Source organism: Pseudopodoces humilis, chromosome 4 (assembly GCF_049639895.1).
Source record: "Pseudopodoces humilis isolate 2021_Gansu_Grassland_sample_001 chromosome 4, ASM4963989v1, whole genome shotgun sequence".
NCBI lineage: Eukaryota > Metazoa > Chordata > Aves > Passeriformes > Paridae > Pseudopodoces > Pseudopodoces humilis.
The window spans coordinates 16,608,816-16,636,329 of record NC_142203.1 but is presented as its reverse complement, the minus strand read 5'-3'; the positions used below and the strand labels follow the sequence as shown (position 1 = coordinate 16,636,329).

At 37.9% G+C, this 27,514-nt stretch overlaps 1 protein-coding gene across 2 annotated transcripts in view; it reads left to right on the top strand.

The window, feature by feature from the left end:
- The window catches only part of MCTP1 (multiple C2 and transmembrane domain containing 1), a 219,798-nt gene that overhangs the window by 167,719 nt on the left and 24,565 nt on the right, over positions 1 to 27,514 (top strand). For both annotated transcript variants that reach the window (XM_088054091.1, XM_014259098.2), the window contains one exon: positions 4,046 to 4,099. In XM_088054091.1, the coding sequence (XP_087910217.1) occupies positions 4,046 to 4,099 (54 nt within the window). The remainder of the gene's footprint in view (positions 1 to 4,045; positions 4,100 to 27,514) is intronic.

Genomic DNA, 27,514 nt, shown 5'->3' with positions numbered 1-27,514 from the left:
GATCTAAGCAGATATAGAGAAGTTCTAAAGAGGGGTATTATTAAAGTATTAAGGTAACAGTCACCATGGCTATCTGCAGAGTTAGTGTCCTTTTTTTTTCCCCTCCTTTTTTTCAGTGCCTCTCAGTGCCGAGCAAATACCTGGTATTATTAACTTGTGAAGACATCAGAATATCTTCTATGCAGGTGTTTCTTTTGGATTAGATGCAAAACACAGAACAGAGACAATTAATGATGGTTTGCACACTCTGTGTGAGGAACAGAAGGCTGATGCTAAGAGAAAAGGACCTTTCATTAGAAGTGGTGTTAAGTTTCAGTGCGTCACTTTTCCACTGATTCTTAAAATTCAGGAGGTATTTCTAAGTCATCTACAGCTGTAGGGCTTGGATTTAACATGCCTGCAAATAACTATAATCCAACTCTGCTTTGCAGGTGTTGAGGTTAGAAGTCAAAATGAATTATTTTCTCAGAAATTCTGTCCTCTTTGTTAATCAGTAGATCTTTAGAATAAATGCAATTAGTATTTAATGTCAGTTTCCTCAGAAGACTGCACTGTAGCCCACAGATGCTGAGGTTTTCCTCGGTGTCCAAATGTGATGGTTGTGCTTCCTTCTGGTGACCTGTATCTGTATGGTGTATGGTATCTGCTGTGACAGAGCAATGGTCCTCCAATCTGTTATGGATTATGAGTCGCACAGTTTTTTTGGCCTGTGTTTCTTGAAGATGGTGGGAATGGAGCAAGAACAATGATGAATAATGATAGGAATTAGATTACATGCTGCTTCTGATTTATAAGCTTTTAATAGGGATATATTGTAGAGGAAGGGTCTTACTTTGTAATGCTTAAACATCATCTCCTTACCTTTTGGCTGTGAAGTAACTTACATGTTGTATTTGAGGCCACTTATGTGTGTTTTTTTAAAATATCATCTGTATTTGCATGACATTCAAGGGACAGTACCAAGAAACAATTTCTTTCAAGACCTTCTACCAGTATGCAGCATATAAGACTGTGACAAGAGATGTTACAGAAGGTCATGCCACTTTTAACTGCTTGCATTAGGTCTTTCTGATTTCCCTAGTGCCCTTCCATTGTCTGGTAAATACTATTTGATTTTAAACAACATAGGCATCATTTAGAGTGAATGTTCTAAGGACAATGTAAGATTTTTGCCATAGAATTTTTATTAAAATAAATGTAACATTGCATTTTATCTTTGTTACCTTTTTTTGCCCACTTCTCTTCCTCCTTCCCCATCACCTCCCTCCCTCCTTTATATCTCCTCCAGGTATAATGCTTGACATAAAGATCCAAATAACTAATGTATTCCTTCCAAACAGAGTGGCACATATGCACTTTATTTGAATAGAAATGAAGCAGAATCAAAGGATTAACAAACCCATTGTGGGATTTCTTTTTCTACTGTATTCTTAATACAATGTGAAACTGAAACCTGTGTTCAGATTTACGGTACTTCACTTGAACAGCCTTGCTTTGTTCTGGAAGACACTGTACTTCAGCATAAAGCTTTTATAAGGCTTCAGTGTGGCAATAATTCATATGTCATGTGACTATGAAGAATCTAATTCCCTTGTTTTAATTTATGGCCAAGTTCTGAAGACACTTGTTTTGGTGCCTTAATGAATTGTATTATCATATCTGTATTGTCTTAATGGTTGTGTGTGTGTTGGGTTTTCCCTTTTAAGCCTTTCTTTTGAATTTCAAGACAAGTAAAACTATGGGCTATGTTTCATATAGTTCAAAGAATTATTTATGTATCTTAGGCACAAGCATTCATTAAATTTTATTTTGCTACAAAAATTGAGTTCTGTTTTTCTTCCCAAACAATTTAGTACTCCAAATCTAAATGTAATTGATAGCATAGCTAAATTAGAAAAAGAGCACAGACTGGCACTGGCTTTTGAATTAAAAAATAGAATGGAGGAAATGGATATCTGGGCTTAGTCTGATACTTAGTCAAGTAATTTCAAAGGACTTTTTATGCCCTTTGAACAAGTTAACATTTTGTCTCTCTATAGAATTTTGTAGTTTGAGATCCTTAGATGTGGGAAAAGAACCCCACACCTGAGTCTGAAGTGTTATTATCTGGATAAGTTAGAATGGATATTGTCACACAAGTGATTTCTGTGAGGTGCCCTCATTTACAGCCATTTTAGAGATTTCCAGTTCAACTAATTGTCTCCATGCTAACTTGAATGCTAATGTGAGATAGACATCCTGCTATTCAACCTTGTCAAGACAACAAATTTCTGGATGTGCGTAAAAGAGATCTTTAAGTATCTAGGTTAATGTTGAAAAGTAAGAGACCTACTGACTTAGTGAGCTCTGGGCATTAGGCAACGTGTGAGTCAACAGATCTCATTTTTATCTAGGTCTTTAATCAACTAATGGTAGTTAAGTGGGTGTTTTGCATGTGGAAAAACTGATCTAAGAGAGTTTCCATCTGCTGCAGCCCTTAACAGCTTGTTTTCCTCTTCTTTTCTCATTTTACCATTTTCTTTGTAGAGTTGGTAAAGCTGCTCAGTAATTTGGGTCACTGGAACCAGCTGCACTAAAGGTTAGAGGATGTATGTTATTGAAGAACCCAGTTACTCCAGTGATGCCGTTTACTGCTCAGCTCTCCAAAGATTTTGAACAGCCCAGGGAATATAGCAATGAGCAACCAGGAGATGAACAAGAAGGTGATGCAGGTGTATGGGAAACAGAAAATGCTTACATCAAACCATGATGTTGTTCATGCTCTGCATGGGCCCATGTAACATGGCTAATGGGGACCCTCTTGATGGTAGAGCTAACTCTGGGAAAGGAAACTGATTCACACACTTTTTTTTTTTAGATTCTTTTCTTACCTGAATTTGGTTCTTGGATAAAGTCCCTTAAGTTCTTGTACATGAATGTGGGAGCACCCTTGCAGCATTTTATGGGGAGGTGGCTATGAAGTTATAACTTTAGTGTGTTGTCTTAAATGACAAAAATTGAGTTTTACCTCTTCTTTTCCTCTTTATGTGTATTTTATAATACATAGTGTAGATTTTTTGCACCCATAATAGGATACTGGGCTAGTTGGATCTTTGCTGACCTTCATTATGGATTTTATTATAACCTAATACATATATATGAACATAAAGATATAAAGAAGCACACTATTTTCTGGTTATAAGGAGGTACAACTTCTATTCCATCAACAGAGAATTTTCCTATTAGGGTCATTGATCACAGTGTAATGAGAGGGATATTTTTAAGTCTGAATCTGGTATGGCCCATCTTTGGAAAATCATTTGATTTCTCTGTAAACTAAACTCTGTTTCACGCTGATGGTATGATTAATAATTATTAATATTTGGAGAAAGTATTTAATGTATGTTTGTATTTCATGGTGTTGGACTGAAAAACTATATATGGAAAAACACATAGATGCAGGTGTAGCAAGTGCAGCTAAAAATTAATGTGCATAAAGTTAGATGCATAGATTGTATAAAATTATTAGCAAAGAAACACTTCAATGTGTTTAAGGGCTAATGTGGCATATGAGTATATATCATTGTTAAACTTGATAAGGAGATAAGCTACTATGAATTTATTTCTGGTTTTGTATTTTTCAAGAATCTCTTGGTGAATACTGTAAATGCTGTTGAAAGTGTTGACCTTTTATGCAGGTAACCATAAATTTGAAGTGAGCATGTGTGTGTGCTGCATAGGCACCAGTGGAGCTGACAAAGGATTCCTTTAGTTAAAGCAGGCATATACTGAATTTTGAACTACCTTTTAAATACTTAAATTGTCAAGCAAGCATTTTGCAAAGGAAGGGTTTTCAGTATGTAATTCCCCAATGTAGGTCAATTAAAGCTATAACACTTTCCTAAATTTGAATCACTAGATCAAGTGTTTTTTCCTAGTTGTACATTTTCCCTCTGTGCATTTATTTCAAATGTTAATAAAGTTTTCATCTACAAAAGGCTTAGAATTGACAGAACAAAACTCTTTCTTTTTAAATGATGACAACTACTACTGTTTCTGTCTGCAGGTAGTGGAGGACATGCTAGAGGACGAGGAAGAAGAGGATGATAGAGATGACAAGGTAATTATCTTTCTAGCACTTGGGTATCTGGGGATGGGAGAATTTAGACATGACACTGTTTTTACCGACAGTTAAAAAAGGAGTTGATGTGTTTTAGTCCAGAAAATTGGACAGAGCTGTTTATCATCCTAATAATGCTATTGAAAGAAAACTTAGAGGTCTATAAATCCTGCTATTTCTTTTTCTTTTTCTTTTTCTTTTTCTTTTTCTTTTTCTTTTTCTTTTTCTTTTTCTTTTTCTTTTTCTTTTTCTTTTTCTTTTTCTTTTTCTTTTTCTTTTTCTTTTTCTCTTTTTTCCTTTTTTTCTTTTTTTTTCCTTTTTTTCCTTTTTTCTTTTTTCTTATTCTTCTTTCTTTTTTTCCTTCTCTTCCTCCTTCTTCTTTTTATCATTCTTGTTCCTGTTCTTATTCTTGTTCTTCTTCTCCTTCGTCTCCTCCTCCCTTCCTCCTTTCTTTTTTCTTTCTTCTTCTTTTACTTCCTTCTTTTTTCTCTTCTTTTTCTTCTTCTTTTTCTTCTTTTTGCTTTTCCTCTTCCTTTTTCTTTTTTTTTTTTTTTTTGTATTTTCTTGGCCTGCTTCTGGATCAAATACTTTTTCTGCCAGGAAAAAGAATATCTCAGCCTTTCTGGAATGTGATAGCTCTTGTGAAGATGACTGCAGCAACAACTGGTTTTTAAGGACAAAAATTCCTCTTGTCTTGAGTACTACAACAAGGGGCTGCACTTCAGGGGAAAAATTATGTGGAAATAGCAGCTCTGTACTGGTTAAGGATGGGATATTGACATTTAAAATTTTCAAAGAATTGCTAAATAGAAGAATGTCTTGAATGTTTTGCACTCTATGTGACATTTAATCACAATTCTCATACACATCCCTTTGAAGTTTGCATTGTGGCCTTGCAAGCTGGGAAACCACAGATCATTCACCTATTTGAGTGGACGTGATTCAGTTTAGATGCTGCTAGTTAGGTTGAGGATTGCAACCACAGTAAATAGCAACTCATTTCCACATATTATTGAGCCAAGCCATGGGACTTCTTGGATTGGTTGTCCCCCAGAGAGAGGGAAAAAACAAAGAAAATAAATCAGAATGACCCTGCACCACTGAAGCAATGGCTAGCACTGGCAGGATGGCTTTCTGGTGAGGTGAGTACAGTGAATGCAGCCCAATTCTTGCTGGTATTTTTCTATCAGAAGGGTGATATTTGTGAAAGAAAATAAAAAGGAAAATAATAGATAGTTTTACAACAACTCTGTATTAAAATTCAGATTATTTTGACCTTCACAAATGTTCCCCCACTTCTGTTGTAATATAGCATTTTTTTTTTCCTGAGAGGAGAAAAACAGTGCATCTTAATTTATGCTCTTGACCTTTTTTTCTGGCTGAGATGTACATTTATACACCACTGTAAGAATTCAGATGCTGGCAGCAGCATTTGAAATGTCAGAAAATTCACTGTGATTAGTTAATCCCCTCAATGATTATTTTTCTGTTACCTTACACTTAAGATGTAAGAGATGATAAAAAAATAAGTATTTTCCTTATTCTGTTGCCAGGTCAAACATTTTAAAATTATTATATGAAATTCTTCTATACATCAACTAAATTGTTAGCTACTTATTTTCTTAACACTCTATGAACAAAATCTTCTTTTCCAAAACATATATGTGATGTTTTTTGATGCTAAATGATATGAGCTTCCATTTCTAGCAATAAAATATATGATTTATTGCAAAAGTCCATCATGTAGCTGTGGAGAGCTTGAATTTTATCTCAATAGACTAGCTTTGAATCATCATTTGTTTTCTGATAAACACTGATTTACCATCCATTTAGGCCATTTTCTCCTGTTTCTTTCTACTTTATTATAAGATCTGGTGCAAGTGTGTCATACCAGTAGTATGAGTATTCCTGGACATTTTAAGCACTGTGATTAGTTCACAAAGAATAGTACTTGACTGCTTGTAGTTTAAACCAGCCTGTGTGGTTGCACTGCTGCTTAGTGGGTTTTGGAAATTGCTAAATAAACTCCTTTAAAGGAGAAGATGAGGGCAGAGGTCAGCCCTTCCCTCCCCCCAGTTCTCTGGTGATTCTCTGAGCAAACGCCCCTAATTAGAAGTATCGCTCTAGGTTTCAATGTTGTGATCTAATATTCAGCTTTCTCAAACTGACACTAGAGTTCAAACATTTTTCTAGATCTAGTTACCAAGGTTGAATTAAAGTGAGGGCTGACATTACCATGTGCATTCAGTGAGCCCTTTTATTGAATATTTAAGAGCTGTTTTTCTATACAGAAGGTGTAAAGGTTGATTTTTATAAATTCAAAGCTGTCTTCATTATTGCAAATGTTTTGAGCTCTCAAGATTAAATATGCTGTTTGAATTGGAAAAAAAAAAAACAAACTACACTTTTTTTTAAAACAAGCATGTATGGACTATTCTATTTATTCAGTATGTTTGCACTGGGCATTATTTTGCCCTAGATTAAATTGTAAATAATAAGCACAATGGTTAGGACTAGCTTGTTTGCTGTTAAAAGCTAGCTTTTCCTTTCTGGTGCACTAGACATACTCTCTTAACTATTGCTGTTCCTCTTGCATCTTTTCTCTAAATGGAGGGGTGCAGATTTATGTTATTGTAGTTTGTGTGTGTGTTTTCTTAAAGCTATGTTCAAAATTAATTTTTGTGAGGAAAAAACCAGATGTTTTGTAACACCAGCTGTAGTAGTGGCCTCTGGCTTTTATTATTTCTCTTGGTTTTTTTCATGTGGTATGACAGAAAATTCAGGAAAATGGGTCTCCTTTTGTGAAGAAAGCTACAAGATTAATAAATGTGCCAGACCCTTACTTTCATTAAAACTGAAGCATGTGTTGGAAATATGTAAAAATATGCCCCAGCTGTTTGACCATGGCCAGTGTTTTGCTCCCTGATTACCACAAGGAAGCTATTAGTCCTGTAACCTTTGGACTTAATGATCAATAGGGTATTACATGGCATAGAACTGGATCACCTGTTTTCCATTTAGTAAAGGCTCCTTGCAGGTTTTACCTAAACCTATCCATATGTTTTCACTTATCAGATTGTTGGGCGATTATGAAAAGTGTCTTTCTTTAGAGCTGACTTTGATATCAGTGACTTGCTACGTGACGACCTCAGTGCAGGCATGCACTGATGTAGGTTGTGTGTCATGGAGGGACATTGCTCGACATTCCTAAATTGCAGAGTTACAGAACTAGTAAACTGAGAATGATGAATGCCAAAATATATGAAATTAGTTAATGTAATGCATTTTATTAATAATGGTGTGTAATACTTAGAGGAGTCTGACAAGATAGATTTGCACTTATCATGTCTCTTTCTAATGTTCTGGATTTTAGTAACTTCTTTCACCCTCTGCTGAAGTCAAGACAGGACTGTTAATTTAAGGCCACAGGATGTGTTTTTTACTGTAGAATCTTAGCTTTCATCTTTACTTGCAATATGAATAATAAACTAAAGCAGCAGGTATGCTACTTGTATGGGTTACAAAGTGATGCTCAGCAGTGAAACACTTTTTCCCTGATTTTTCTTCATTGTCTTGTTATGTACTTAGGAATTTAAAAATATGTAATTTGTTTGGCTCAGGCATTTGTCCTTCATTTAATACTAGTTTTTCCAAGAAATAGCACCGGATTCTGCATTCCATATGTTCTGTAACATTTGCTAAACCTATGCCAACCACAGTTTAATCTGACTTCCTCTCTTCTTTTTTCTTTTGGCTCCTTTCCAAACACTGGCTTATACATTATCTTAGCAAATAAGGGCCAGTTAAATTACATTAAATCAAATTATCAATAAGCTATTACACAGTTATGTTATAATCATGTTGCAGTCAATATGCATAATCTATGTATCTAAGATTTGTCTGTGTATCTAAGATTTAGTTTTTAAGAAGTTCCCATATGCTTTTCACATAGCTTTATTCTTTTAACAAGCTCCAGGTAGGATTTCAGATAATCTCAAAGATTTTGAGGTCAGCATTTTGATGGAAGCCCTCAGCACACCACAGAATTAGGCCAGTGAGAAATGCTACCATTGCTGGCATAAAGGGAGGAAGATGCATGTTATGAGCACTGTTTGGTTTTACCTTCATATTAACATTTTATTAAGAAAAAATATTCAAAACATTTGCACATTTGGTTATTCTCTCTTTAGCCTTTCGTTCTTTGAAAAATTCTTTGCAGCTCTCCGTAAATGGTATTGTACTTCAAGATAACTAGAAGCTTTTGTAATGAATTATAGTTTAGTCAAATTAAAATATGTTTTAAAGCTTTTAATCATTGTTGCTGAGAGGTACTAGCTTTGTTCTCAAGCCAAGATAGATTTGTAACCTGTCTCAGAAACATGCCCTGCATTTTTACAGAGAGGAGATCGTGAGGAGGAGGAAAGATAGCTCTGATGTAGCCCATATTTTTATATTTTATAAAAGGGAAGATTGTGATCTATTACAGTGGCAGTTATTTTCTATAAAATAAATGGTGAGGAAATGATACAGAGAAAGAGAGCACTCTCTTCTTAAAATTCCAGAATGAGTAAATCTATTGGTCCACTTATAGCTTGATTCCACCATTAAATTCTCCATGAACATAGCATCTAAATAACACCTGTAAATAAAAAACCAACAGCAGCTTCCAGTGAAAACTGTAGCTGTAGTATGAATCTGTTATCCTCTCAAAGTTTAGCTGATACAACTGTGTGAAGTTACAAAAAATCTCTGCAACAGGGCAATCTACAGTACCTGGCTGTGACAGTCATACTTAGTACAGTTTGGTTTCAGCTCAGTTTAGTTATTCATGTAGAGATGTTGATAAGAGGTGAGTAGTTTTTATAAAAATTGTACATAATATATGGGTTGATGGTATAGATTGCTTCAGCCTGTACTCTGGAATATCAACTGGTTTTGATCACCCCCAAGTCACAGCCATGAAGTTACTTTTGCTTGGTTATACCTTGGATCACGTGGAGCCTTTGCATAGCAACTTTCACAAAAAAGCAGTTTTCATCCTGCCCTGTAGTGGGACATCATATTCATCATTAACTTACACATCTTTGAAAACAGGTACTTGGACAGCCTTCTGAGAGGTTTAGTTTTAACGAGATCAGGTTTCTTTGTCCGGGTGCAGTCTTGAAATACTATCAAAACCGGTGAAGTAAAATAAGAATTAATGAGATCAGAATATGAGATTTATATCTGAAGTTCAGCATTTGAGGAGGGCTGTATGTGTGTACGTGTACATGTACATGTGGCTTTGGCTGTGTGGCTGTGTGGCTGTGTGTGATAATCCCTGGGAGACCATGGGTCTGTGTCTTGGTTCAAGACAATTTAAAGAATACTCTGGAATGAGTTGTCTCCTTTATAGGTTTAACCAGTCACTTTCCACCAATAAGGAACAAATACAAGTAGAGATAAGTGAAAAACCAGCAGTTTACTAACAAGCATGTGAGCAACAACGCTCACTTTTAAAATTTCAAAGGTTTATTAAATACAGCAGAATGACTGAATAAGAAAAATTGCAGCGGAACTAAACCACCATGTGCTCGCCCACAAAATGGCTGTTCCACCTTTTTGTAGCCCCGGTATTCCATCAGGTAACCTTAACCCAAGTCCATCAGTCAGCTCTTCCTCGCCGTTCATGGCTGCAGCTGCTTTCTCGCAGCCCGGCTGCAGCTCAGGTGTTGCCGCCTCCCAGGAACGAGCCTGCCCGCTCCGGCTGCCCCGGCTGCCAGGGCTGCGGGTGACAGCAATACGGGGAAGGGAAAGAGGACTATGGGGAGAACATGTCACAGTGATGTATCTACACATCAATAAAACCTCTCTTAACATACACATAATATTCATCCCTTAATTGTGAGAGCCAAACCATCGCACTGCTCATCTACAACAAACCGTAACAGCAACAGGCAAAAAATAACACTAAAATTGCTGTATCTGAAGAACAAAGATAGGCCCAAAAATGCTGGGGGCATCCCTCCCCTCCAACCTGGTGCTTGGCTCGAAGTGTGTGGGTCAAAGGACAAAGGGACAGGTGGTGTCAGTTTTCCTTCTGCCCCTACCCACTCTGCTCATCTCCCTGACAGCTGGAGCCCAGGCTGATATTCTCTGGATGAAGGGGCTAGAACTCGAAGAGGGAACTTCACCTTCCTTATGGCAGGAGACGTCAAGACAGGCAAAACAAAGCGGCTGGCCTGGGCTGTGGTGACTCATGGCTTGCTGTCCGGGGCTGGGCACCATCAGTGTATTGGGAGCGGCTTGCACTGCAGCGGGGGCTGCCCCGCTTAGCAGCAACAGGTGGGCGCCTGTGGAAATCACCCCAAGGCAGCCTCTTCGAGATGAGAAAAAAGAAAAAAGAAAAAAAAAAACAAAAAGAGAACCCAAAAAGGGGAACAAAACCTCTGCCTAAGCAAAGACCAACCAGCCAGCCAAGCAAACAGCACACAGCAAAAGGCAGGAAGCTGCCTGGGAGGCCCGGTTTTAAGAAAACCCCTTAAAGAACCCCCTACGCACAAGGTTCTTGTTTGCGGGGTCTTAAACATACAGGAACAAGCTTTGGACACAGAAAGATGTGGAATGTAATAACATTATGGCTTACCACAGGACAGTCTATAAACTGTTGAATGAATTACATTTACCCTTGTACATGGTGCTATTCACCTGTGACCAATATAGTGTGGGTGATGTTCCTTATGAAGCAATTCAAGTATAATTCAGCAAATTGCTAAATCAAGTAAAGAATATGTCTAAATTATATTAGCTATTACAGGATGTGGCGTACTTTTTCCTCTACACTTCATATTATTTCTTAACGTAACTAAGCAGATTTAAATTCTTTGAGGCCAAGCAAAGGGCTATTTTCACCTAGGTCCTCAGTCAAAAACATCTATATGGTCTTCTTCATGACTTGGGAGAGAAAAAATGAATGCAAAAGGAAACAACCAAAGCCTTCTACTGATGGTTTTGCTTTGAAACCTTTCTACATGTGCAGGTTAGTTTATACCTTAGCTCCATGTGGTTTCAAAACAGGTGAATGGACCATCACAATTCTTTATTCTCAAACAGAATTTCTTTGAAGTAGTTTCACACAGAATCGTGAGATCTGAGTTCTGTTTAAACTACTGCCATGAACCACTTGCAGCTCTAAGCAAGCCATGTAGTCACTGATTTGCCAGCCACCAGAATGTTCCTTCAGGTTTATTCATAACACCATTTTTTTAACCTTCCAAAGAACAGCCCCAAACACCTTTGGAGAGATGCCTTTTGAGCATTTTCTATAGCAAAGTGTAGAGCCCATAACACACAACAAATCTTCCTCTGGGTTGCACAGGAAGCAAAGATGGTAGTGTGTAATGTGGGTTGACTGTAGCTGGATGCCAGGCACTCACCAAAGATGGTATATCACTCCTCTCTGCAGTTGGACAGAGGAGAGAAAATATAACAAAGGGTTCGTGGGTTAAGATAAGGACAGGGAGAGATCACTCACCAATTACTAGCACAAGAAAAAGAGACTCAACTTGGGGATATTAATGTAATTTTTTACTAACAAAATCAGAGCAGGATAACGAGAAGTATAATAAACCTTAAAACTACTCCCACTTCTCTTGCTTTAACAGTGCAGGGCGATGGGGAATGGGTGTTACAGTCAGTGTATCACTGGTTGTTCCTGCCACTGCTCTCAGGAAAGAGAGTCCTTGATCTGCTTCAGCATGAGGTCCCTGCCACAGGAAAAAGTCCTCAACAGATTTCTCTATCCTGAGTCCATCCCATGAGTAGCACTTCTCCACAAACTGCTGCGACGTGGGTCACTCTTCTGCAGAGTACAGTCCTTCAGGCTTGGCTGCTCCAGTGTGGATCTCCTGCAGGGTTAACAAGTCCTACAAGGAAGCCTGCTCCAGCAAGGTCTCCTCTTTTCACAAGTCTGCAGGTCCCTGCCATGCTCCACCATGGGTTTCTCACAGGGTCACAGCCTCCTCTCAGGCATCTACCCTTTCCAGCCTGGATCTCCTTCCCAGGCTGCAGGTGTGGCATCCCCATGGATCTGCATGGGATGCAGCAGCACAGCTGCTTCACCATGGTCTTCATCTGGGGCTACAGAGAAATCTCAGCTCTGGCAACTGGAGCATTTCTCCTCCTTCTCCACTGACTTTGATGTCTGCAGAGCTGTTCCTCTCACATATTTTCACTTCATTTTCCCCTGGCCTCAGTAATATCTGTGCAATATCTTTCTTTATTTCCTTCTTAAATATGTTATCACGGAGGCATTACTGTCACTGCTGGTGGGCTCAGCCATGGCCAGTGGTGGGTCCATCCTGGCTGGCATTGTCTCTACCGGACACAGGAGGAGCTTCCAGCAGCTTCTCATAGAGGCCAGCTCTGTTGCCCACCCCCTTCCAAAATCTGGCCATGCAAATGCATTACAGAAAGATACAGCTTTGGAAGCCTTGTAGAGAAAAATGATGGTTGAGATGTGCTAGCATGAGCTAAGTACTGCATGAACCCAGTTCCCAGTAGAGCCTGTGGTTGACACAGTGTGTGAATAGGAATGAATGAGTGGCAGAGGTGATGCTGTGAGAGAAGAGGGTGCTCAGCAACATGACTGTGTGAAAAATGGGTGCTGTATTGTAGTCTGGGTTTTCAACTGAGGTTTGACACTGAGGCTCACACCACAATACGGCTGAAAATCCACAGCTTAACCTAGGTGTTTGTCTTTGACTTCACAGATAGGCTTCTGACGAAAATTGCAATCTCAACTATGAAAATTTGCCAGGACAGTTGGTCAGGCTTTGCTGTGCTTGATGGAGGAAAAACAGGAATATGGGAAAATAAACTGCAAGATTTTGCAAACAACATGCAACATTCATTTTGTTTACAATTTGAAATATCTGTGTGTCTGTGGGAAATTTTGTAATTTTTACTTAATGATGATGTGTGGATCAGTGATGAAGTTGTAGGCCAGATCACCTAGGCAAAATAAAATCCTGACAAAATGAAAGAAGCACCCATGCCCAAAGCATTTAAGAACAAAGCTCATCCTAGAGCAAAGTGGTATGGAATTAAAAAGGTGGTATTGTGTAGCAGTGTGTAGGATACATCACAGCATGCTACAGAGCAGTCTGCCTCTACGCAAGTGTAGTCTGCTGGCAGATTAAAAGGCAAATTTAGCATGAAGCTTTTGGACAAATAGTGAATACAACCACTTCGTTCTGTTTACATTTTGTTCTGTGATAGGAATTCTATGCATTTACTGATAACTACTAGAAAAGTTCCGAAAGTAAGAAGTGTGTCCAGGCTGCTCCTGCCTGGACTCATGAGAGGCCAAGCACTGGGACCAACTGCCAAGGAGGGCAATGTTTTTTTTACGGATTTACTGACTTTCCTGTTGAGCTACATGCAAGAATACCAATGCCCACCCATGAACCCTGTTGGAGCAGCTCTGAGCTGAGTCTGTGGGAACTAGGGCTGGAAGAGGGAGAAGGAGTAGCAGAAATAAGATATAAAAATAATGGTACACAACTTAGGGAGCAGAAATGGCAAGGATGCAGGGAGAGGCCACAGAGTCCCAGGTGCAGGTGTGCTGGGGTAACAGGTGTGGGTTGAGGATCCAAATTGGAATGTACAGAATTTACCTTAGGTCTCCCATACATTAATTCCAGAGCAGTTAGCTTCACCATCTCAGTAGTTCTTTGAATCTAGTCTTCAGTGTACAATTTAGATAGACTTGAAAATTAGAATTTATGGCATATGGAAAAGCAATAAATGGTTGTTTTAGCACTCTGAATTGGCATTAAATGTGACTTAAGGACCAGGTAGGTATCTGTGTTATCTGCATGATCAGCAAATGCATGTTTGGCTGGTTCAGGAGCAGTTGAGGTAATATGGTAGGTTAATGTACAGCTGTAGCAGTCTGATAGTGCAGTGTTTTTATTGATTGTCTCAGTAAATGCACTGGGGTATTAAGTTTGCTTGTCACAGTGCTTAGTGCCTAGGGTAGTTGAGCAAGTTACTTTTCCACTGAGTTGACCCCCAAGTCCCAGAGTCTTTCAATCAAACTCTTTAGCTTTCATACACTGGCAATTCCTTTCCTTTTCTAATGGGCTGTATTAAAGAAAATGTGTCACCTTTTGCACCATGTAATACTAAATCAGATCAGAATTCATGCACAGTTATGTCAGTGGAAATATAATATTACAGTCCTGCTTATCTCAAGATAGCACATGGGAAAATAAACTTCCATAGCTGACAGATTTGCTTGATTCTGCAGATAAGTAATTGTAATTTTAAGTAATTGAGCTGAGAAATGTATATGGATTATTTTAATACGTATCAAAAATATATAACAAAAATTACTAATAAATATTTAAGTATTGTTTCTTTTTTATTTCTCTTTCTCCTATTTCCTCCCTTTTTTATATTTTCTTGGCCGGCTCAGGTACTAAAGTAACTGAGTCCAGGATGGGGAAAACAGATTTTATCCTAGCAAACTGTTTTTGTTCTAAAGGCTAACAGCTTTAGAAAAACAAAATGGATGCCACTCCTTTATGTGATGTCATTGATACTTTAATGCCAGAGTAGCAGAGAGATCTGAGAGAAAAGAATTCTATTGAAAAAGTACTGCTTTCAGTTAGTCTTTGGTAGAGTGAATAAGTCAGAACAGCATTGCTAATCTGAAGCTTTCTTGCAATCAAAAATAGTAATTTAAGATCAATTGCTCAGCAGATGTGCTTTTTAGTATTTTACACAAAAGAATGGTACAATTCCTCCTACCCTCAACATATTAGCCAGTGTCTTGCTATGTCTTTAATGCATGGTATCAGCTATAATTCAAAATTAACTATAGAGAAGCCATTTGTTGACCTTTATTTACTGTTTGATTAAAAATTTAAATACCAACAGGAGAAGAGTAGATGTAAATTCTTTGTAATGCCTTCTCTACTGCTAATTTGTAGTTGGATTTCTTTTTTTAATTTGCAGAGAATTTGAAATCTGTGCATATGTTCATGTACACCAAAGCGTCTTCTTTTGTATTTTCTGCACTCATAGGACTGCTTTCCTTCCCACTCTCAAGGAATAAATGCTGCCTGAATATTTTAGATCAATACACAACATATAGTAAAGACCAAGAAACAGTTTACTCAGCTATTTTTCTGAAGTATAATACAAACCCCTGCATTTTGATAGGAGGATGGTTTGCATAGTAATAGTTGTGGTTTCTGTATAGTCTATTAAAGATTAAGATGTTATATGTCTGTTCAGGGAATGCTTGAAGCTGCATTATCAGAAATTACATTATATAATGTTATAGACCAAGAGTCAGTTTGTTACTAAATAATTGTTTCAAGCAGGTCTTACATTGTGTAATCCTTTTCACTTATCTACCTCAGGATATATTGATTCAGGAGAAAATGTATTTTAACATCTTGATGTTTTTAGAAAGAAAAACTTCATGCTGAATTTTGATGGCTTAATGCATAAATACAGAAATGTCATTCCCTGAAAGTGCTAATGATTTTTTTTTTTTCCCCCCGCTGAAATGTTGTCTGTTTATTGAACATTGGAGTTTGTTTCTTTGATTTTGAGAATGGCTGCTTTTGAAAGGAAACCACAGCAGTTTGGTGCCGCGGTGACGGAAAGCCCGGAGCACCGCGACTTCTCTAGAGAAACAGCCCTGAAAAGGGCTCGGCCGAAGCGTGGGAGCAGCTTCGAGCAGTCGAGTGATTTCAGCTCAGCTCAGCGGCGGCAGGCAGGCAACACAGGAAGCAGGGACGAGAAAGCTGGTCCAGCGTTCCACCAAGCACAAGCCTTTATTCAGGCAGAGCTTTGGCGAAGGGTGCCGGCAACAGCGAATCTCTCGAACAGGGGAAAACCCGGGATATTTATAGGGAAGGAGAGGGGCGGGGGGAAGCCCGAGATACCTGTATCGGGGTGGGACAGCAGGGGGGAACACCAATGAAACACAACAGTTTAACATATCTAACTCAAAGACCCCTGGGAGCGATACATTGTCTCTCTCTGAGTGAAAGGTGTCTTGCCTCCAGGAGAGAGCCAGGATTTTGGGCTCCACGGGCTCGCTCCTCCGCACCCACAGTTTGGTCTGTGTTTTCCTATGACGTCAGTTAGGCTTTCTGGTGCTACCATAATTCCAAAAAGGCCCAATCAAAAACTAGCAGATGGAAAAGCAGCACTTCACAGTGTTGAAACTCTCCAAAAGAATTCGGTGGGCAACACCTTAGTAACATAGCGGTTTGTCAAAGCATCTTTGAATCTGGTCAAAGGACAGCACAACCCCTCCTTGGGAGCCTGCTGGGGCAGTAATATAGGGAAAGTTCAGCAAATTTTGTAATTCAAAATTAATGTTCTGATTAGGACCTAAGGTGTCACTGCAGATAAAACTATCTATTGAGTTCATAAAAATACCATTGGCTTTTGAAAGCAGGTCAGCATTATAGTGCAAGGAAAAGTAGAATAGACAAGGTTTGATGAAGTATGTAGAATGAAACAACATTTTTTTCTGGATTACCAAACTAGAATACTTATAAAATATTGAGAATAATTGTGTAGGGTTGAAGTAATTAATTTTTCATAATCTGAACATGAAAAGCATCCAGAAAAAATAGCATTACCTTTTAAAAAACACTAAAATAAAAGAATTTGCAGTCAATGACATCCTACATCATATTCTTATTTCAACGTTCCTTAACATTTTGAATAAGGTAATTTGTAAGGATGATGTCTGTAATGGCTTCCAGAGAGTCAAAAAGGATGTAATTCATCAAGGATGAAACTTCAGTTTTAGCAGAACACTGTTACAATCATGCTGTTATTATATCCTGCTTTGCTTTTCCCATCATAGGTAGAGAGGGGTTAGTGAAGGACAGGGAGCACACCAACACTGTTGGAAGTGTTGTTCTTTCCCTTTGGAGATGTTGATAACACCCAGGCACTATGCTTTCCTTCAGGTCACTCTCAGTATCACTGTTCAGAGTTGTATCCCAAAAAAACTAATGAAAGGACACGAGGCAGGAGCATAGCCAGAGCTCTGATACAAGGTTATAAAGTGTGATATACTAGACACTTACCTGTTCTTAGGACACTGAAAAGTATTTGTGATTAGGAAAGCCTTGTTTTCTTCTATTTCTGTCCCTTTTCCCACAGATAATTTGTCCTATTCTTACATTCTAGGAGAAAATTGAAACTCTCATTATATACACTAAATTATCTCCACCATAAACTACATATACTTTGCAGCATTTAGTTGTTTTACATGTTGAGGTGCTTATTTAAACCTCTTCAGTGGTGGCTGAGGTTTTTAAAATATTGGTTGAAAGTAGTATCTGTAAGGAAAATTGAATGTGGTGTGGATGAGATCTAAACACAATGCTGCAAAAAACAAACCTTCTGTTTTGCTCCCTAAGATTAGACATGGTGAGGAGGGGAAAGCTCAGTGCAATTCTGGAATCAGCCAGGGGATTTATACAATGCAAATAGGATATAAAAAGAGTTGGAACCACATGGCCATGCAAAAATGTGTTACAGTTAATAGTCTTTCACCACTGAGCACATCTCAACCCTTCTGACGCTGAAATCAGAATTATCTGGAGTAGATAATTGTTTTTCTGCCCCCTGTTTCAAGATAGACTCGTCCTCTGGGGATGCTGGGACCCAGCAGGCTCTGCTCTGACAGGTGCCCCCTCCCCTTCCTATGGCAAACAACAAAAAAACATTTTAATTATGGTAATTATTTATTAATATTAACATTAATATTAACAATATTACATATTAATGTCAATAGGGCTACTAATAAAGAGCTTTAGCCATCTCTCTGTGCCGGGGAGCAGTCTCAAAGACAGCCCTGGAAGGATGCCCGGTCAGGTTGTGCTATCTCCAGGAGTCACGGTATTTTCCCTACATTCCCTTTGTATTATCGTAATGCAACAGGGGTGTCTTCCAGATATTGGAGGGAAATGCTTTGCATACACATCTGTGCTCCACTGGTTTTGAGTAACGCTTGTTAGTGAATTCTCTTGCTTTTCTCCGTTGTAGCACTATATTAATATTTTCCACCACATTAGTAGAGGAATTAGCAGAGGAATTGAGAGCATTAAAGTCAAAACAAGGGTGGTGAAATTTTGGGGCCAAGCTAGTGCAGTAGGGTGCCCTTTGGGAGCTGTGTGCTCAGGAATGCCAGCTTTTACAGAGCTTGGAGTCTGAGTGAGGGTGAAGCCTGATATCTCAGGAGGAGGAAGAAATTACTGCACAGTACAGAGGTACTGACTAGTGGTTAGCTTTAGATTTCTACTAAAAAGTAAGCAAGCCCATACACACCCACACCACCACCACCCCTGCCCTCCCCACTGCTGTATTTTGACATGTAAAACAAAGGTTCTCATGTGATTTTCAGTTTCAGGTAGGGTTGAAGATATTTAGGTATTCAGATTTCCTCTTTTCCCTGAGAACACCAGAACTCCTCTTACATGCTTGGTTTGCACATGCTATTATACAACTGTGTAGTAAAAATGAATCTATTTCAAAGTCTGGATTGGCAAAGTTCACCTGAAGAAAACATAAAATAGGTCTTATGACATCAAGATTGGTGCAAGTGATTAGTGTTGCAACCATGGGCATGCCAGCCATTCTCTTATTCCCAGTTCTCATAACCAGAAAAAAATTACACATTAAAATTACATATTTATTCACCTAGGATGGGAATGGTTACCCAAAAGTATATTTGCAAGGTTTTTTCCTTATAAAAGAAATCAGTGCTGTGATCTTTTGTGGCCCTGCTTGTTCAGAAAGTTCATATAAAGTTTATTTTTACTATATGGTTGAGGTGTTTTTATATCTGTAAAATCCTTTATAGAAAGTAGTGGGCAGTGCTTCTCAGTACCTTTAGTCTAGGCTAAAAAGTCAGAAGTTCCATGATTCTGTTTACCGAGTTCTTGTTCTCCTACTACTCCTTGAAATGTTTTAACAAATAGGCAACTGCCTCAAATAGTAAATAGGAAATGTTTCAGCTCATAGAAGCATATAGAATAGTTTGTTTAGAAGGGACCATTAAGGTCATCCATGTGTATATTGTTTATACTTAATTTTCATAGTAAATTTTGCTCTGTATTCTGACTCAAACTTGTGCCCGAGTTCCAAAAGATATTTTGAAGATGTCATATTCTTGTGTGAAATGATGGATAGCTGTCCTACATACTAGGAAAATGATGGTATATGTATTTAATTCTTCTGTTAGTTTTAATAAGTTCTTCATATTAATGCTGCTTTGTCAGCAAGGTCCACTGGTGAGTTTTCCATTGAATGGAAAAAAAGAATTTATTTTTATCAGCTTTATTTCTGCCTTTCAGGTTCTTGGAATATTTTTCTCTACAGTTTTATGAGAGTAATTAAGAGTCTCAATTTACTCTCTAAACCATTCATTACTTTGAGTATCTTGATTATATTAATTCATCTTCTGTGTAAATTAAGATGTCCTAGTACTTTTTGTTGCTCATCATCTTAATTTTCCTCACATAATTTACATTGTTTCAAATATCATGTCTGCTTTTCTGAATCTGTTTTTTTATTTTTATTTTTTAATTTAGATTCTGTACTGTAGCTGAAATTATTAGGCTTTTACAATGGCACTAAGTAAACTACTAGTGTTAGTAATTCAATTAACTTCACTATATTCCTCAGAAGTTTCATGTCACATCTTTAAGTAATTCTATCACCTCCAAACTGAGCATCTCAACCTTCCTTCTTTTTGGTCTAGATTTATAAACACGTTAAACATCATCTCAATTAATCTCTACAGTTAATATCTTTCAGTGTATATATATAATACGCTCTTTTACTTCTTTCTCCTTGCATAGTTATTTTGATATCCTTTTTCTTTTAGCAACAGCCTAACCTTTATTTTAAGCACAATGTAAATTATCATTTGCCTTCTTATTGTTGATTTTATTGCTTTAAAATTATAAAAAATTTGAAGAACCTTGTAGTAACTAATTTGCAAATTTCAATTTCAGTGCATAGTACTAGGAACTCAAGGACCCACGGGCCTTGGATTTAAGATGTAATCGTAATCTCTTGCATGTGTATTCATTATAGAAGACCTTGGTGAAGTTTCCATAGGGTTTGTCTGCTTCAAATCAAGTTTTGATAAAAGAAGTTACAGAAAAATATTAATAACAAAATTATTAATAACAGATTATCAGGACTGGATGGTGTTTGCCTAAAAACTCTGAAGGAACCTGGGGGGAAATAGTTGAAACACTATCAGTAGTGTGAGTTCTTGAAGGTTATGTAGGTCCCATGTAAGTGGGCAGTCTCAGGGAATGAAAAGGCATTGAGAGTAACTTGGAACAAACAGCTGTGGAAACTCCTGCCCCACCATTCTCTGAAAGCCTGAGAAATACTTTGAGAAGTTGGTGTAACTGACCTTACCATGCTCATTTCTCTTGACTGCTCTGTTTCTGCACAAGCAGACATCCAACCCGTGCTGTGTGTGAGCCATCCTTCCGTTTGATAGCAAAGAACTGTGCTAAAATAGCAGAGGCTATTTTTAAGTAACACACAAAGCTGCCACTTTTCAAAAAGATGTTTTAATGCAGTGGAGTTGCTTGTTACAGTCTCTCAGATAATTGTTGTGCCATGAAGTCTAAACACCTCAGGTGTCTGTATGTTTAATCCCAAACTGTCAGAGTGGAATAGCACAGCTTTCTAGAAGAATGTCACCTGCTCTCCTCCATGTTTTCTCTGGGAAAAGCTTGAATATAGTATCACCTCCTAGCCAGTTGTTTCTGTGATAAAAATCTCTTCTCCCTTTACTTAGTTTACTGTTTACTTAGTACTGCTGTGCCCCAGTTATGACAAAGTGCAGATCTAGGAGAAGTAATGAAATCTGTGGAAAGCAGTCACAAAGGAGAAAAAAAAAAAAAAAATACATTGGCAGTTTTATTCCCTGCTGTTGTCGGACTGCAACTGGGTACTGAGTTTGCAACCAAGGCTGAAAAGCATTTCAGCTTTATTTACTAAGCAATAAATAATACAAAGACTACTGAAAGTTGAAGAAGAGAGCTGTCATTGAATTCTTTCATTGTGGCTGGTGGTTGTTGCTTTTCTGAGTATCACAAAAACAAGCAATGAGCTTAAAATTTTGGAAGAAGCAAGCCTTTTAAGTATGGAGGGTTAATTTGTCCTCGCTGCTGAAAAGGCCGATGTGAATAAAATAGGCTATCCTAAACAGTCTGCACCTTGTTAGGGATGATGTGCTATACAACACCCGCCATCAGAGCAGCACTAGTGGAGCTGGAGAAGCAGGAGATGGCACAGTGCTTCTGCATCTGTGGACAGCCTGTGCCAGCAAATCTTTGAAGCTGATGCCATCCTACATGGATTGCTGGCAGTTGTGAAAATGATGCAAAAGGATTGGGAATTTAGGAAGGGAGAGAGGGTCTTCAATTCCCTTTAAAATTTCCTGTTTTCTCTACTGAAAATAATTCTGTGTTCAAAAGCATCCCCTTTGAGCAGGGATGCATCATGGGTTGAATGCCAGCTCTTTAGCGGCTTTTCAGGCTAAGTGCTGTTGGTGCCCCTTTTTGCTTAATCTAGAGTCTGTCTCATTCATTCATTTGCTTAATGTCCAATATCCACTCTGAATTGTTAAACAGCAACGATTTGTTGGTTTGCTGTCAGCTGCAGGTTTCCCAGCCCTCCTCATATGGCATTTGTATGTCTGTTGATCTTGGTACTTTAAAGTTTTTTTAATAGGCACTGTACTAGTTAGTTGATGGGAAAAAAAAGGTAAATTGGGGAAATACATGTCACATGGTTACTGGTTAAAGTATTTTGCTTATTTGTTTCTTCAGGAAAGCAGTTAAATTCTGTTAAATGCTTATTTTTTTATATTATATTAGGCATATCTCAGCTGGGTTTTTTTCCTTCTTTAGTTGCAAGATTTAGTGTAAATAGTATCATCTGTGACCCAGTATGTTTCCTGTGTCATGAGCGCTCAGTGGCCAAGTTAGTCATTCCCAAAGAATGACAACTGTTTGTATTTCCTGCCATTTATTTTTTCAGCTGTCAGTCCAACATTGCAGTAATCATATGAATTTTCCATTTAATTGTAATGACATTTTGCTTTCCTTTTTTCCTTCTAAAGCAGCTCCATTCACTATTAGTTCAACTCAGCAAGTCTTACTATTCAATTCTAGAAAGAAATTCACTTTAAGTGACTGAAGACAAGCTAGTAGCTTTTTCTACATCCTTTTATTGTGAAGTAGCGGATACACGCATGCAGTGCACAGTCAAAGTCTTTCCCCAAGCTACAAATGCTTGTTTTTTGGGGGAAAAAAAAGACATTTGAGCAAATAAATGCCTTTGAGTTACTCTCTTACTTTCTGATGTTTTCTGATGATGATTTCACCAGAATGTGAGCATCTTTCATAGCTTTCAATCAGAGTATGATTTACTATGGTCCAACATAAATACGTGCATTTTTACTTCTGAGAAATTAGTATGCTGAAGCATATTTAAAACAAATGTAGAACATACTATTGTAGTGGGCAGATATTAAAATAAAATCGTTACGAATTACCTTTTGTTGTGATTTTTGAATATTCACCCACCCCATCTTCACTACATGGCTCAGATTTAGATCTTTTCCAAAATTGCAGTAATTCCTAACAAATTAAAAGCGTGTGTTTGGTTTGTGGTTGGTTTATTTTTTTTCTTTGTATGTTTTTTTTGTATGTCTGTTGGGGATTTTTAGGGGTTTTGTGGGGTTTTGTTTTGTTGGTTTGGGTTTTTTTTGTTGGTATGGTTTGGGTTTTTTTATTTTGTTTGACTTTGGGGCTTTTTTTTCTGACTTCAGTGAAGTAAACATAGAAAGAATATGGGCAATGGAGCCAAATGGAACTTTCAGGTTGTTCCCAAGATTTTTTAAAAGACATGCTAGAATTCTTGGTTCATTCTTCATTCCTTGCCCACTGTACCACCAGAATATTTGCAGGGTTATTTTCTAGATGCTGCTGTTTTCTTCCAGTTTATATTGCTTTGCCTCAAATGCCAAACTATTTTCTACACTACGTAACTTTCCAAAAGAAGAGTTTGAATATTTATCCAGGGGAATTATGTAAAAAATGAGTGGGTTTGAATGGCTTGTTTTCTTTCTTTCTTCAATTTAGCAATTTGATAGCTTCCTTGGATAGCTGTACCTGCTGTTTTGAAGTGTGTATTTATATATCCACTGTCTTTAGAACATCATGTAATCCTTCCTGCTCTAGACATGGTAGGATTTCTTCTGAGCTAAAGAAACAGAGCAAGTGATCATGATCATGGATCAGTTCTCTTTGATTTTGAATATTCATGGTTCTTTTAACTATCCTTTTCAATCCCAAAGTGCTTTCAAGATGACTTCCTTTAAACATTCAGCTCATACGAAGAATGCCAAGCAGATCTCACATACTACTGTTTTCATCTTCATTGCTATAGGTTCCTATTTAGAATTAACTATTTCAGATAATCTACACTTGCTGGTTTAGCTGTTCTAAGGTGTAATGTTTTTCTTTCCCAGATCATATTCCTAATGATTGATCACTTGCCAGCAATCAAGCATTTAAGATTCTAAGGTTTGTTCATCAACTGGTGTAGGTCATCTGGGCTCTCTTGACCTCAGGATATGGAAGCAACACATAGTCACTAGGAATTTTATGTCTCTGTGCAGTTACTCTTTACAAATAGCGTCCCTGGGAAAATGGTTTAGTTTGTTTTTTCCCATAGCCATTGAGTTAAATCACTGAAATCTAAAAGAGACATTAAAAAGTTTGGATTGGTTATTCCAAAGGAGCACTGTTTGAGCAGCAAATACCAACAGTAAAGATATTTCTGTAGTCCTCTGCTCAGCAGTCTGCTTGACCAGGCCCAGGCAATTTCATACCAAAGTTATCTATGTTAGTTTGAGTAAGGAAATTTTCAGGTGAAGGAATCTCTTGTAATTTCTGTGAACCGAAAACGTTAGGTGAGATCACATGAATTTTGAAATACAAAATAAATTTTTTCTGTGTTTCATCTAAAGGTGTTGTTAATAGCAGGGAGTCTGGGAGAGAAACAAGAGATCTGTTTGTTTAGGTGCATGATATATTAAGAGTTCTAAGATCACAATATCTTGTTAATACAGTATTGGAAAAATTCCAAAGGCGGTAAATCTGAATCTAAAACTGTTTCTTGTGGAGAACTCTCCATGGAATGACAAGAGAAAACTTCTTCTCTCTACAAAGACTAAGATAAAACTGTTGTATAGTTAGTACTGCTTTAACCACCAGTTTTTGTGGGCAAGGAAATAGATGGGGTGTGGAGGAAAGGTCTCTGGAGGTTTTATTCTGGTTTCTTATTCTTGTAGTTCTATTAATAAACTTTCTTCATTCCTTTTAAGTTTTAAGCCTGTTTTGCCCTTCTCCTAATCCATATCTCACAGCAAGAAATAATTAAGTATTCTCGTGATTTTTAGTTAGAGCTAAAACCATGACATTATTTGATGCATTGGCCAGGAAACGAAAATTGGAAAATCTAAACTAGTACACATCTGAAGGAAGAATTTCAGGTATTTAAAACACTGACCTAAAGCACATTCATTGTGTGTATTCTAATCACCCCAGTGCTTAACCCTAGAGTGCTTTAATTCTATGAGTTTCCTTCCAAAATAAGGCCAGGAAAGGCACAGCAAAATTTGGCATTGTTGGCTTTTTGCTTCTGAATCTGTCACCATAAACAAATAAGCTTTCACCCTTTTCAAGTAAGATATTTGCTTAGAGTATATATGAAATAAACACCTCATAAAGGTTTAACATTAGTCAAAAAGGAAAATGCAAGGAAACTTTTTGTTTCTCTCCACTAGATGGCCCTTTGGTGGAATGGCATGTTGCTCTATAAACTGGCTCTATTGCCTCCATGTTTCTGCCTTTTATCTGGAGTGCTGTTCTTACAGTATTCAAATGTGCAGGGAAGGAGAGATCAGGAAGGAACATACTTTAAAAAAAAACTGTGGAATGTGATAGGGAGAAAGAGAAAATAAAGAGCACCAGTAAAACAAAATAAATCTCAATTTAAAAATAATTTACATAATTGTCTTTACAGTGTTATCTCTTTATGTTGGAAAGCTTGCAATATCTAATTTTTTTAGAATTATTACTGTAGCTCTTGGCATTATTTTTCCCCCAATTTTTTATTTATCTTCTAGCACTGCAGCAGTCCATGAAAAAAATCTATTCATTACATAGGTGGTACTGCCAAAAAGTCACAGAAGGTTCAAAATTATTTTTATCAACTCTCAGTGTAATGTTTGAGGAAGAACAGATTGTTGTAATATTCACACAGAATCACAGAATTCTTAGGGTTGGAAGGGACCTCTGGAGATACCTAGTCCAACTCCACTGCTAAGAGCATGTTATTATTCATGCTCACAGGTGTGGTGTCTTCATAAATAGTGAATTTGTCCCAATCTAGAAATGTGTCCTAAACTATGAACACAGGGAAGAGTGGAATATACCCAGAGTGATATCTGAGATATAATCTCTCCAGAATGAGAGTAAGACACAAAGGATGTCAAATGTTGATAACCAAAATGACAATACACATTTACTCACTATCTAAGAAAGAGCAAGAAAGAAAATAGAAAAGTAGGAAAAAGCAAATAATTACAGAAAGGAAGAAAGGTAATCACAATCACCATCAAGAATCTGTGGTGTCCTGCAAAGATCCTTCTTCCTTCATCTGCTGGTGAGGAGGGTTCTGACAAACGTGCTGTGCATTCACTTATACAGAGGCTAAGTGGTGCTTTATGGCAGCATAAGGCAGTTCCACTCCAGCTTGGGATCATGGACATGGTATTCACAGGATATTCCCATGTGATATACCCCATTAGCTGGCCCTAATATATATATTAGCTGGCCCTAGAGTTCACTCACCTTTAATAGCAGGGCACATTCACTGCCCTGCTATCATGGGCATTCACAGCCCATTATCAATAGATGCTCATGGCCCCGTATCACACCAGATCTTGGAAGTGCAGGTCTTATCAACGGCTGGGCAATAGTGAAATGTCTCCCTTTAACAGTTCATTACCAAGTCTTCAGTATTTTCCTCCACGTTTATATAATTTCTGTTCTGCCTACTGTCTGCTGTTTTAAATACAGAATCTTACTAGGCAGTAACAGTTTGTTTGTTTCTTTCTTTAGTAATCATGACCACAAATATAATTTCTCTCTGTAAAACCCTACTCTTCATTATTATGTGGTTTTCTCCATATTTCAAAACCCTCAGCCAATTAGGCATGAGCAATTATTTTCAGACCTCATCACCATGCACTCATAAAGACACATGCTAGCACATTGATTTTAGAGACTACATATTGAGCATTTATAGACAGCTGATAGGATCTGAAAAATGTGGTCACTGAAGGTGTGGTACCCAGTAATACAGGTGAAGTTGAAGCTCAAAGTTTAAAATCTCAATTCTGTTTATCTATATAACCCAGAGATTTGATGTCTGAGGTGAAATGGTGCCAGTGCTTTAAGGAAGCCTGCTCCTGCTGTTCATTTTCAGAGTGGAAGGAGTACCAAATAGGCTTTTTATTTTGCTGATGCTGAAGAGAGAACCTATGCAGGCACCTGTCTGGACAGGTCACTATCAGTCATTATTTGAAATAAGTTAAAGTGTCAAGAGTAACAATCCATCTTACTAAAAGGGTGGGAATTTTTTAATCATTAAGGTCCCACTGAAAAGTTTTAGTATTTCAAAGAGTCTTCCCATATTTTTTCAATTTAAGAACTGGGAAGAATAATGTGGTTGTGCTGTTCCATGAGTGATAGCCTGCAAGGGTGAAGAACAGTTAAAATAACCTGACTCAGTTCATTATAGGATGTAATGAGGATACCAGCCTCAGGTCACATTGTGCACCTATCAAGATCCCGTAGACCATTCACCTTTACCTCAAGACCTGCTTCTACAGTCAGCTTTAAGATAACAATATCATCCTGGTTGTCCTCCTTCCATCAACCTGAGAATTTGATTATAGCAATGGGAAACAAAGACACATGGATCTCCTTCTTGCTTCCTCTGAAGATCATTTATTGCAGCAAACCAAGCCTTTCTGTGCTCTAAATTTAACAAAGACCAGCATGCATTGTCTGCCTGCCACTGCAGTGTCACTGTTCACGCATCACTTTACCCAGCCAGCTCTCTGATCATGTGGTGTCCACACATCTACCCAGTCAAGCACTGCCTCATTCATGAGGTGACCACAAGCCAGCCATGCAACCTGTCCTCTGGTTACAGGGCCTGTTCTTCACCTCGCCATTTGTCAAACCTTTCCCAGAGTGCTTTCTGTTGCTCACCAGAAGT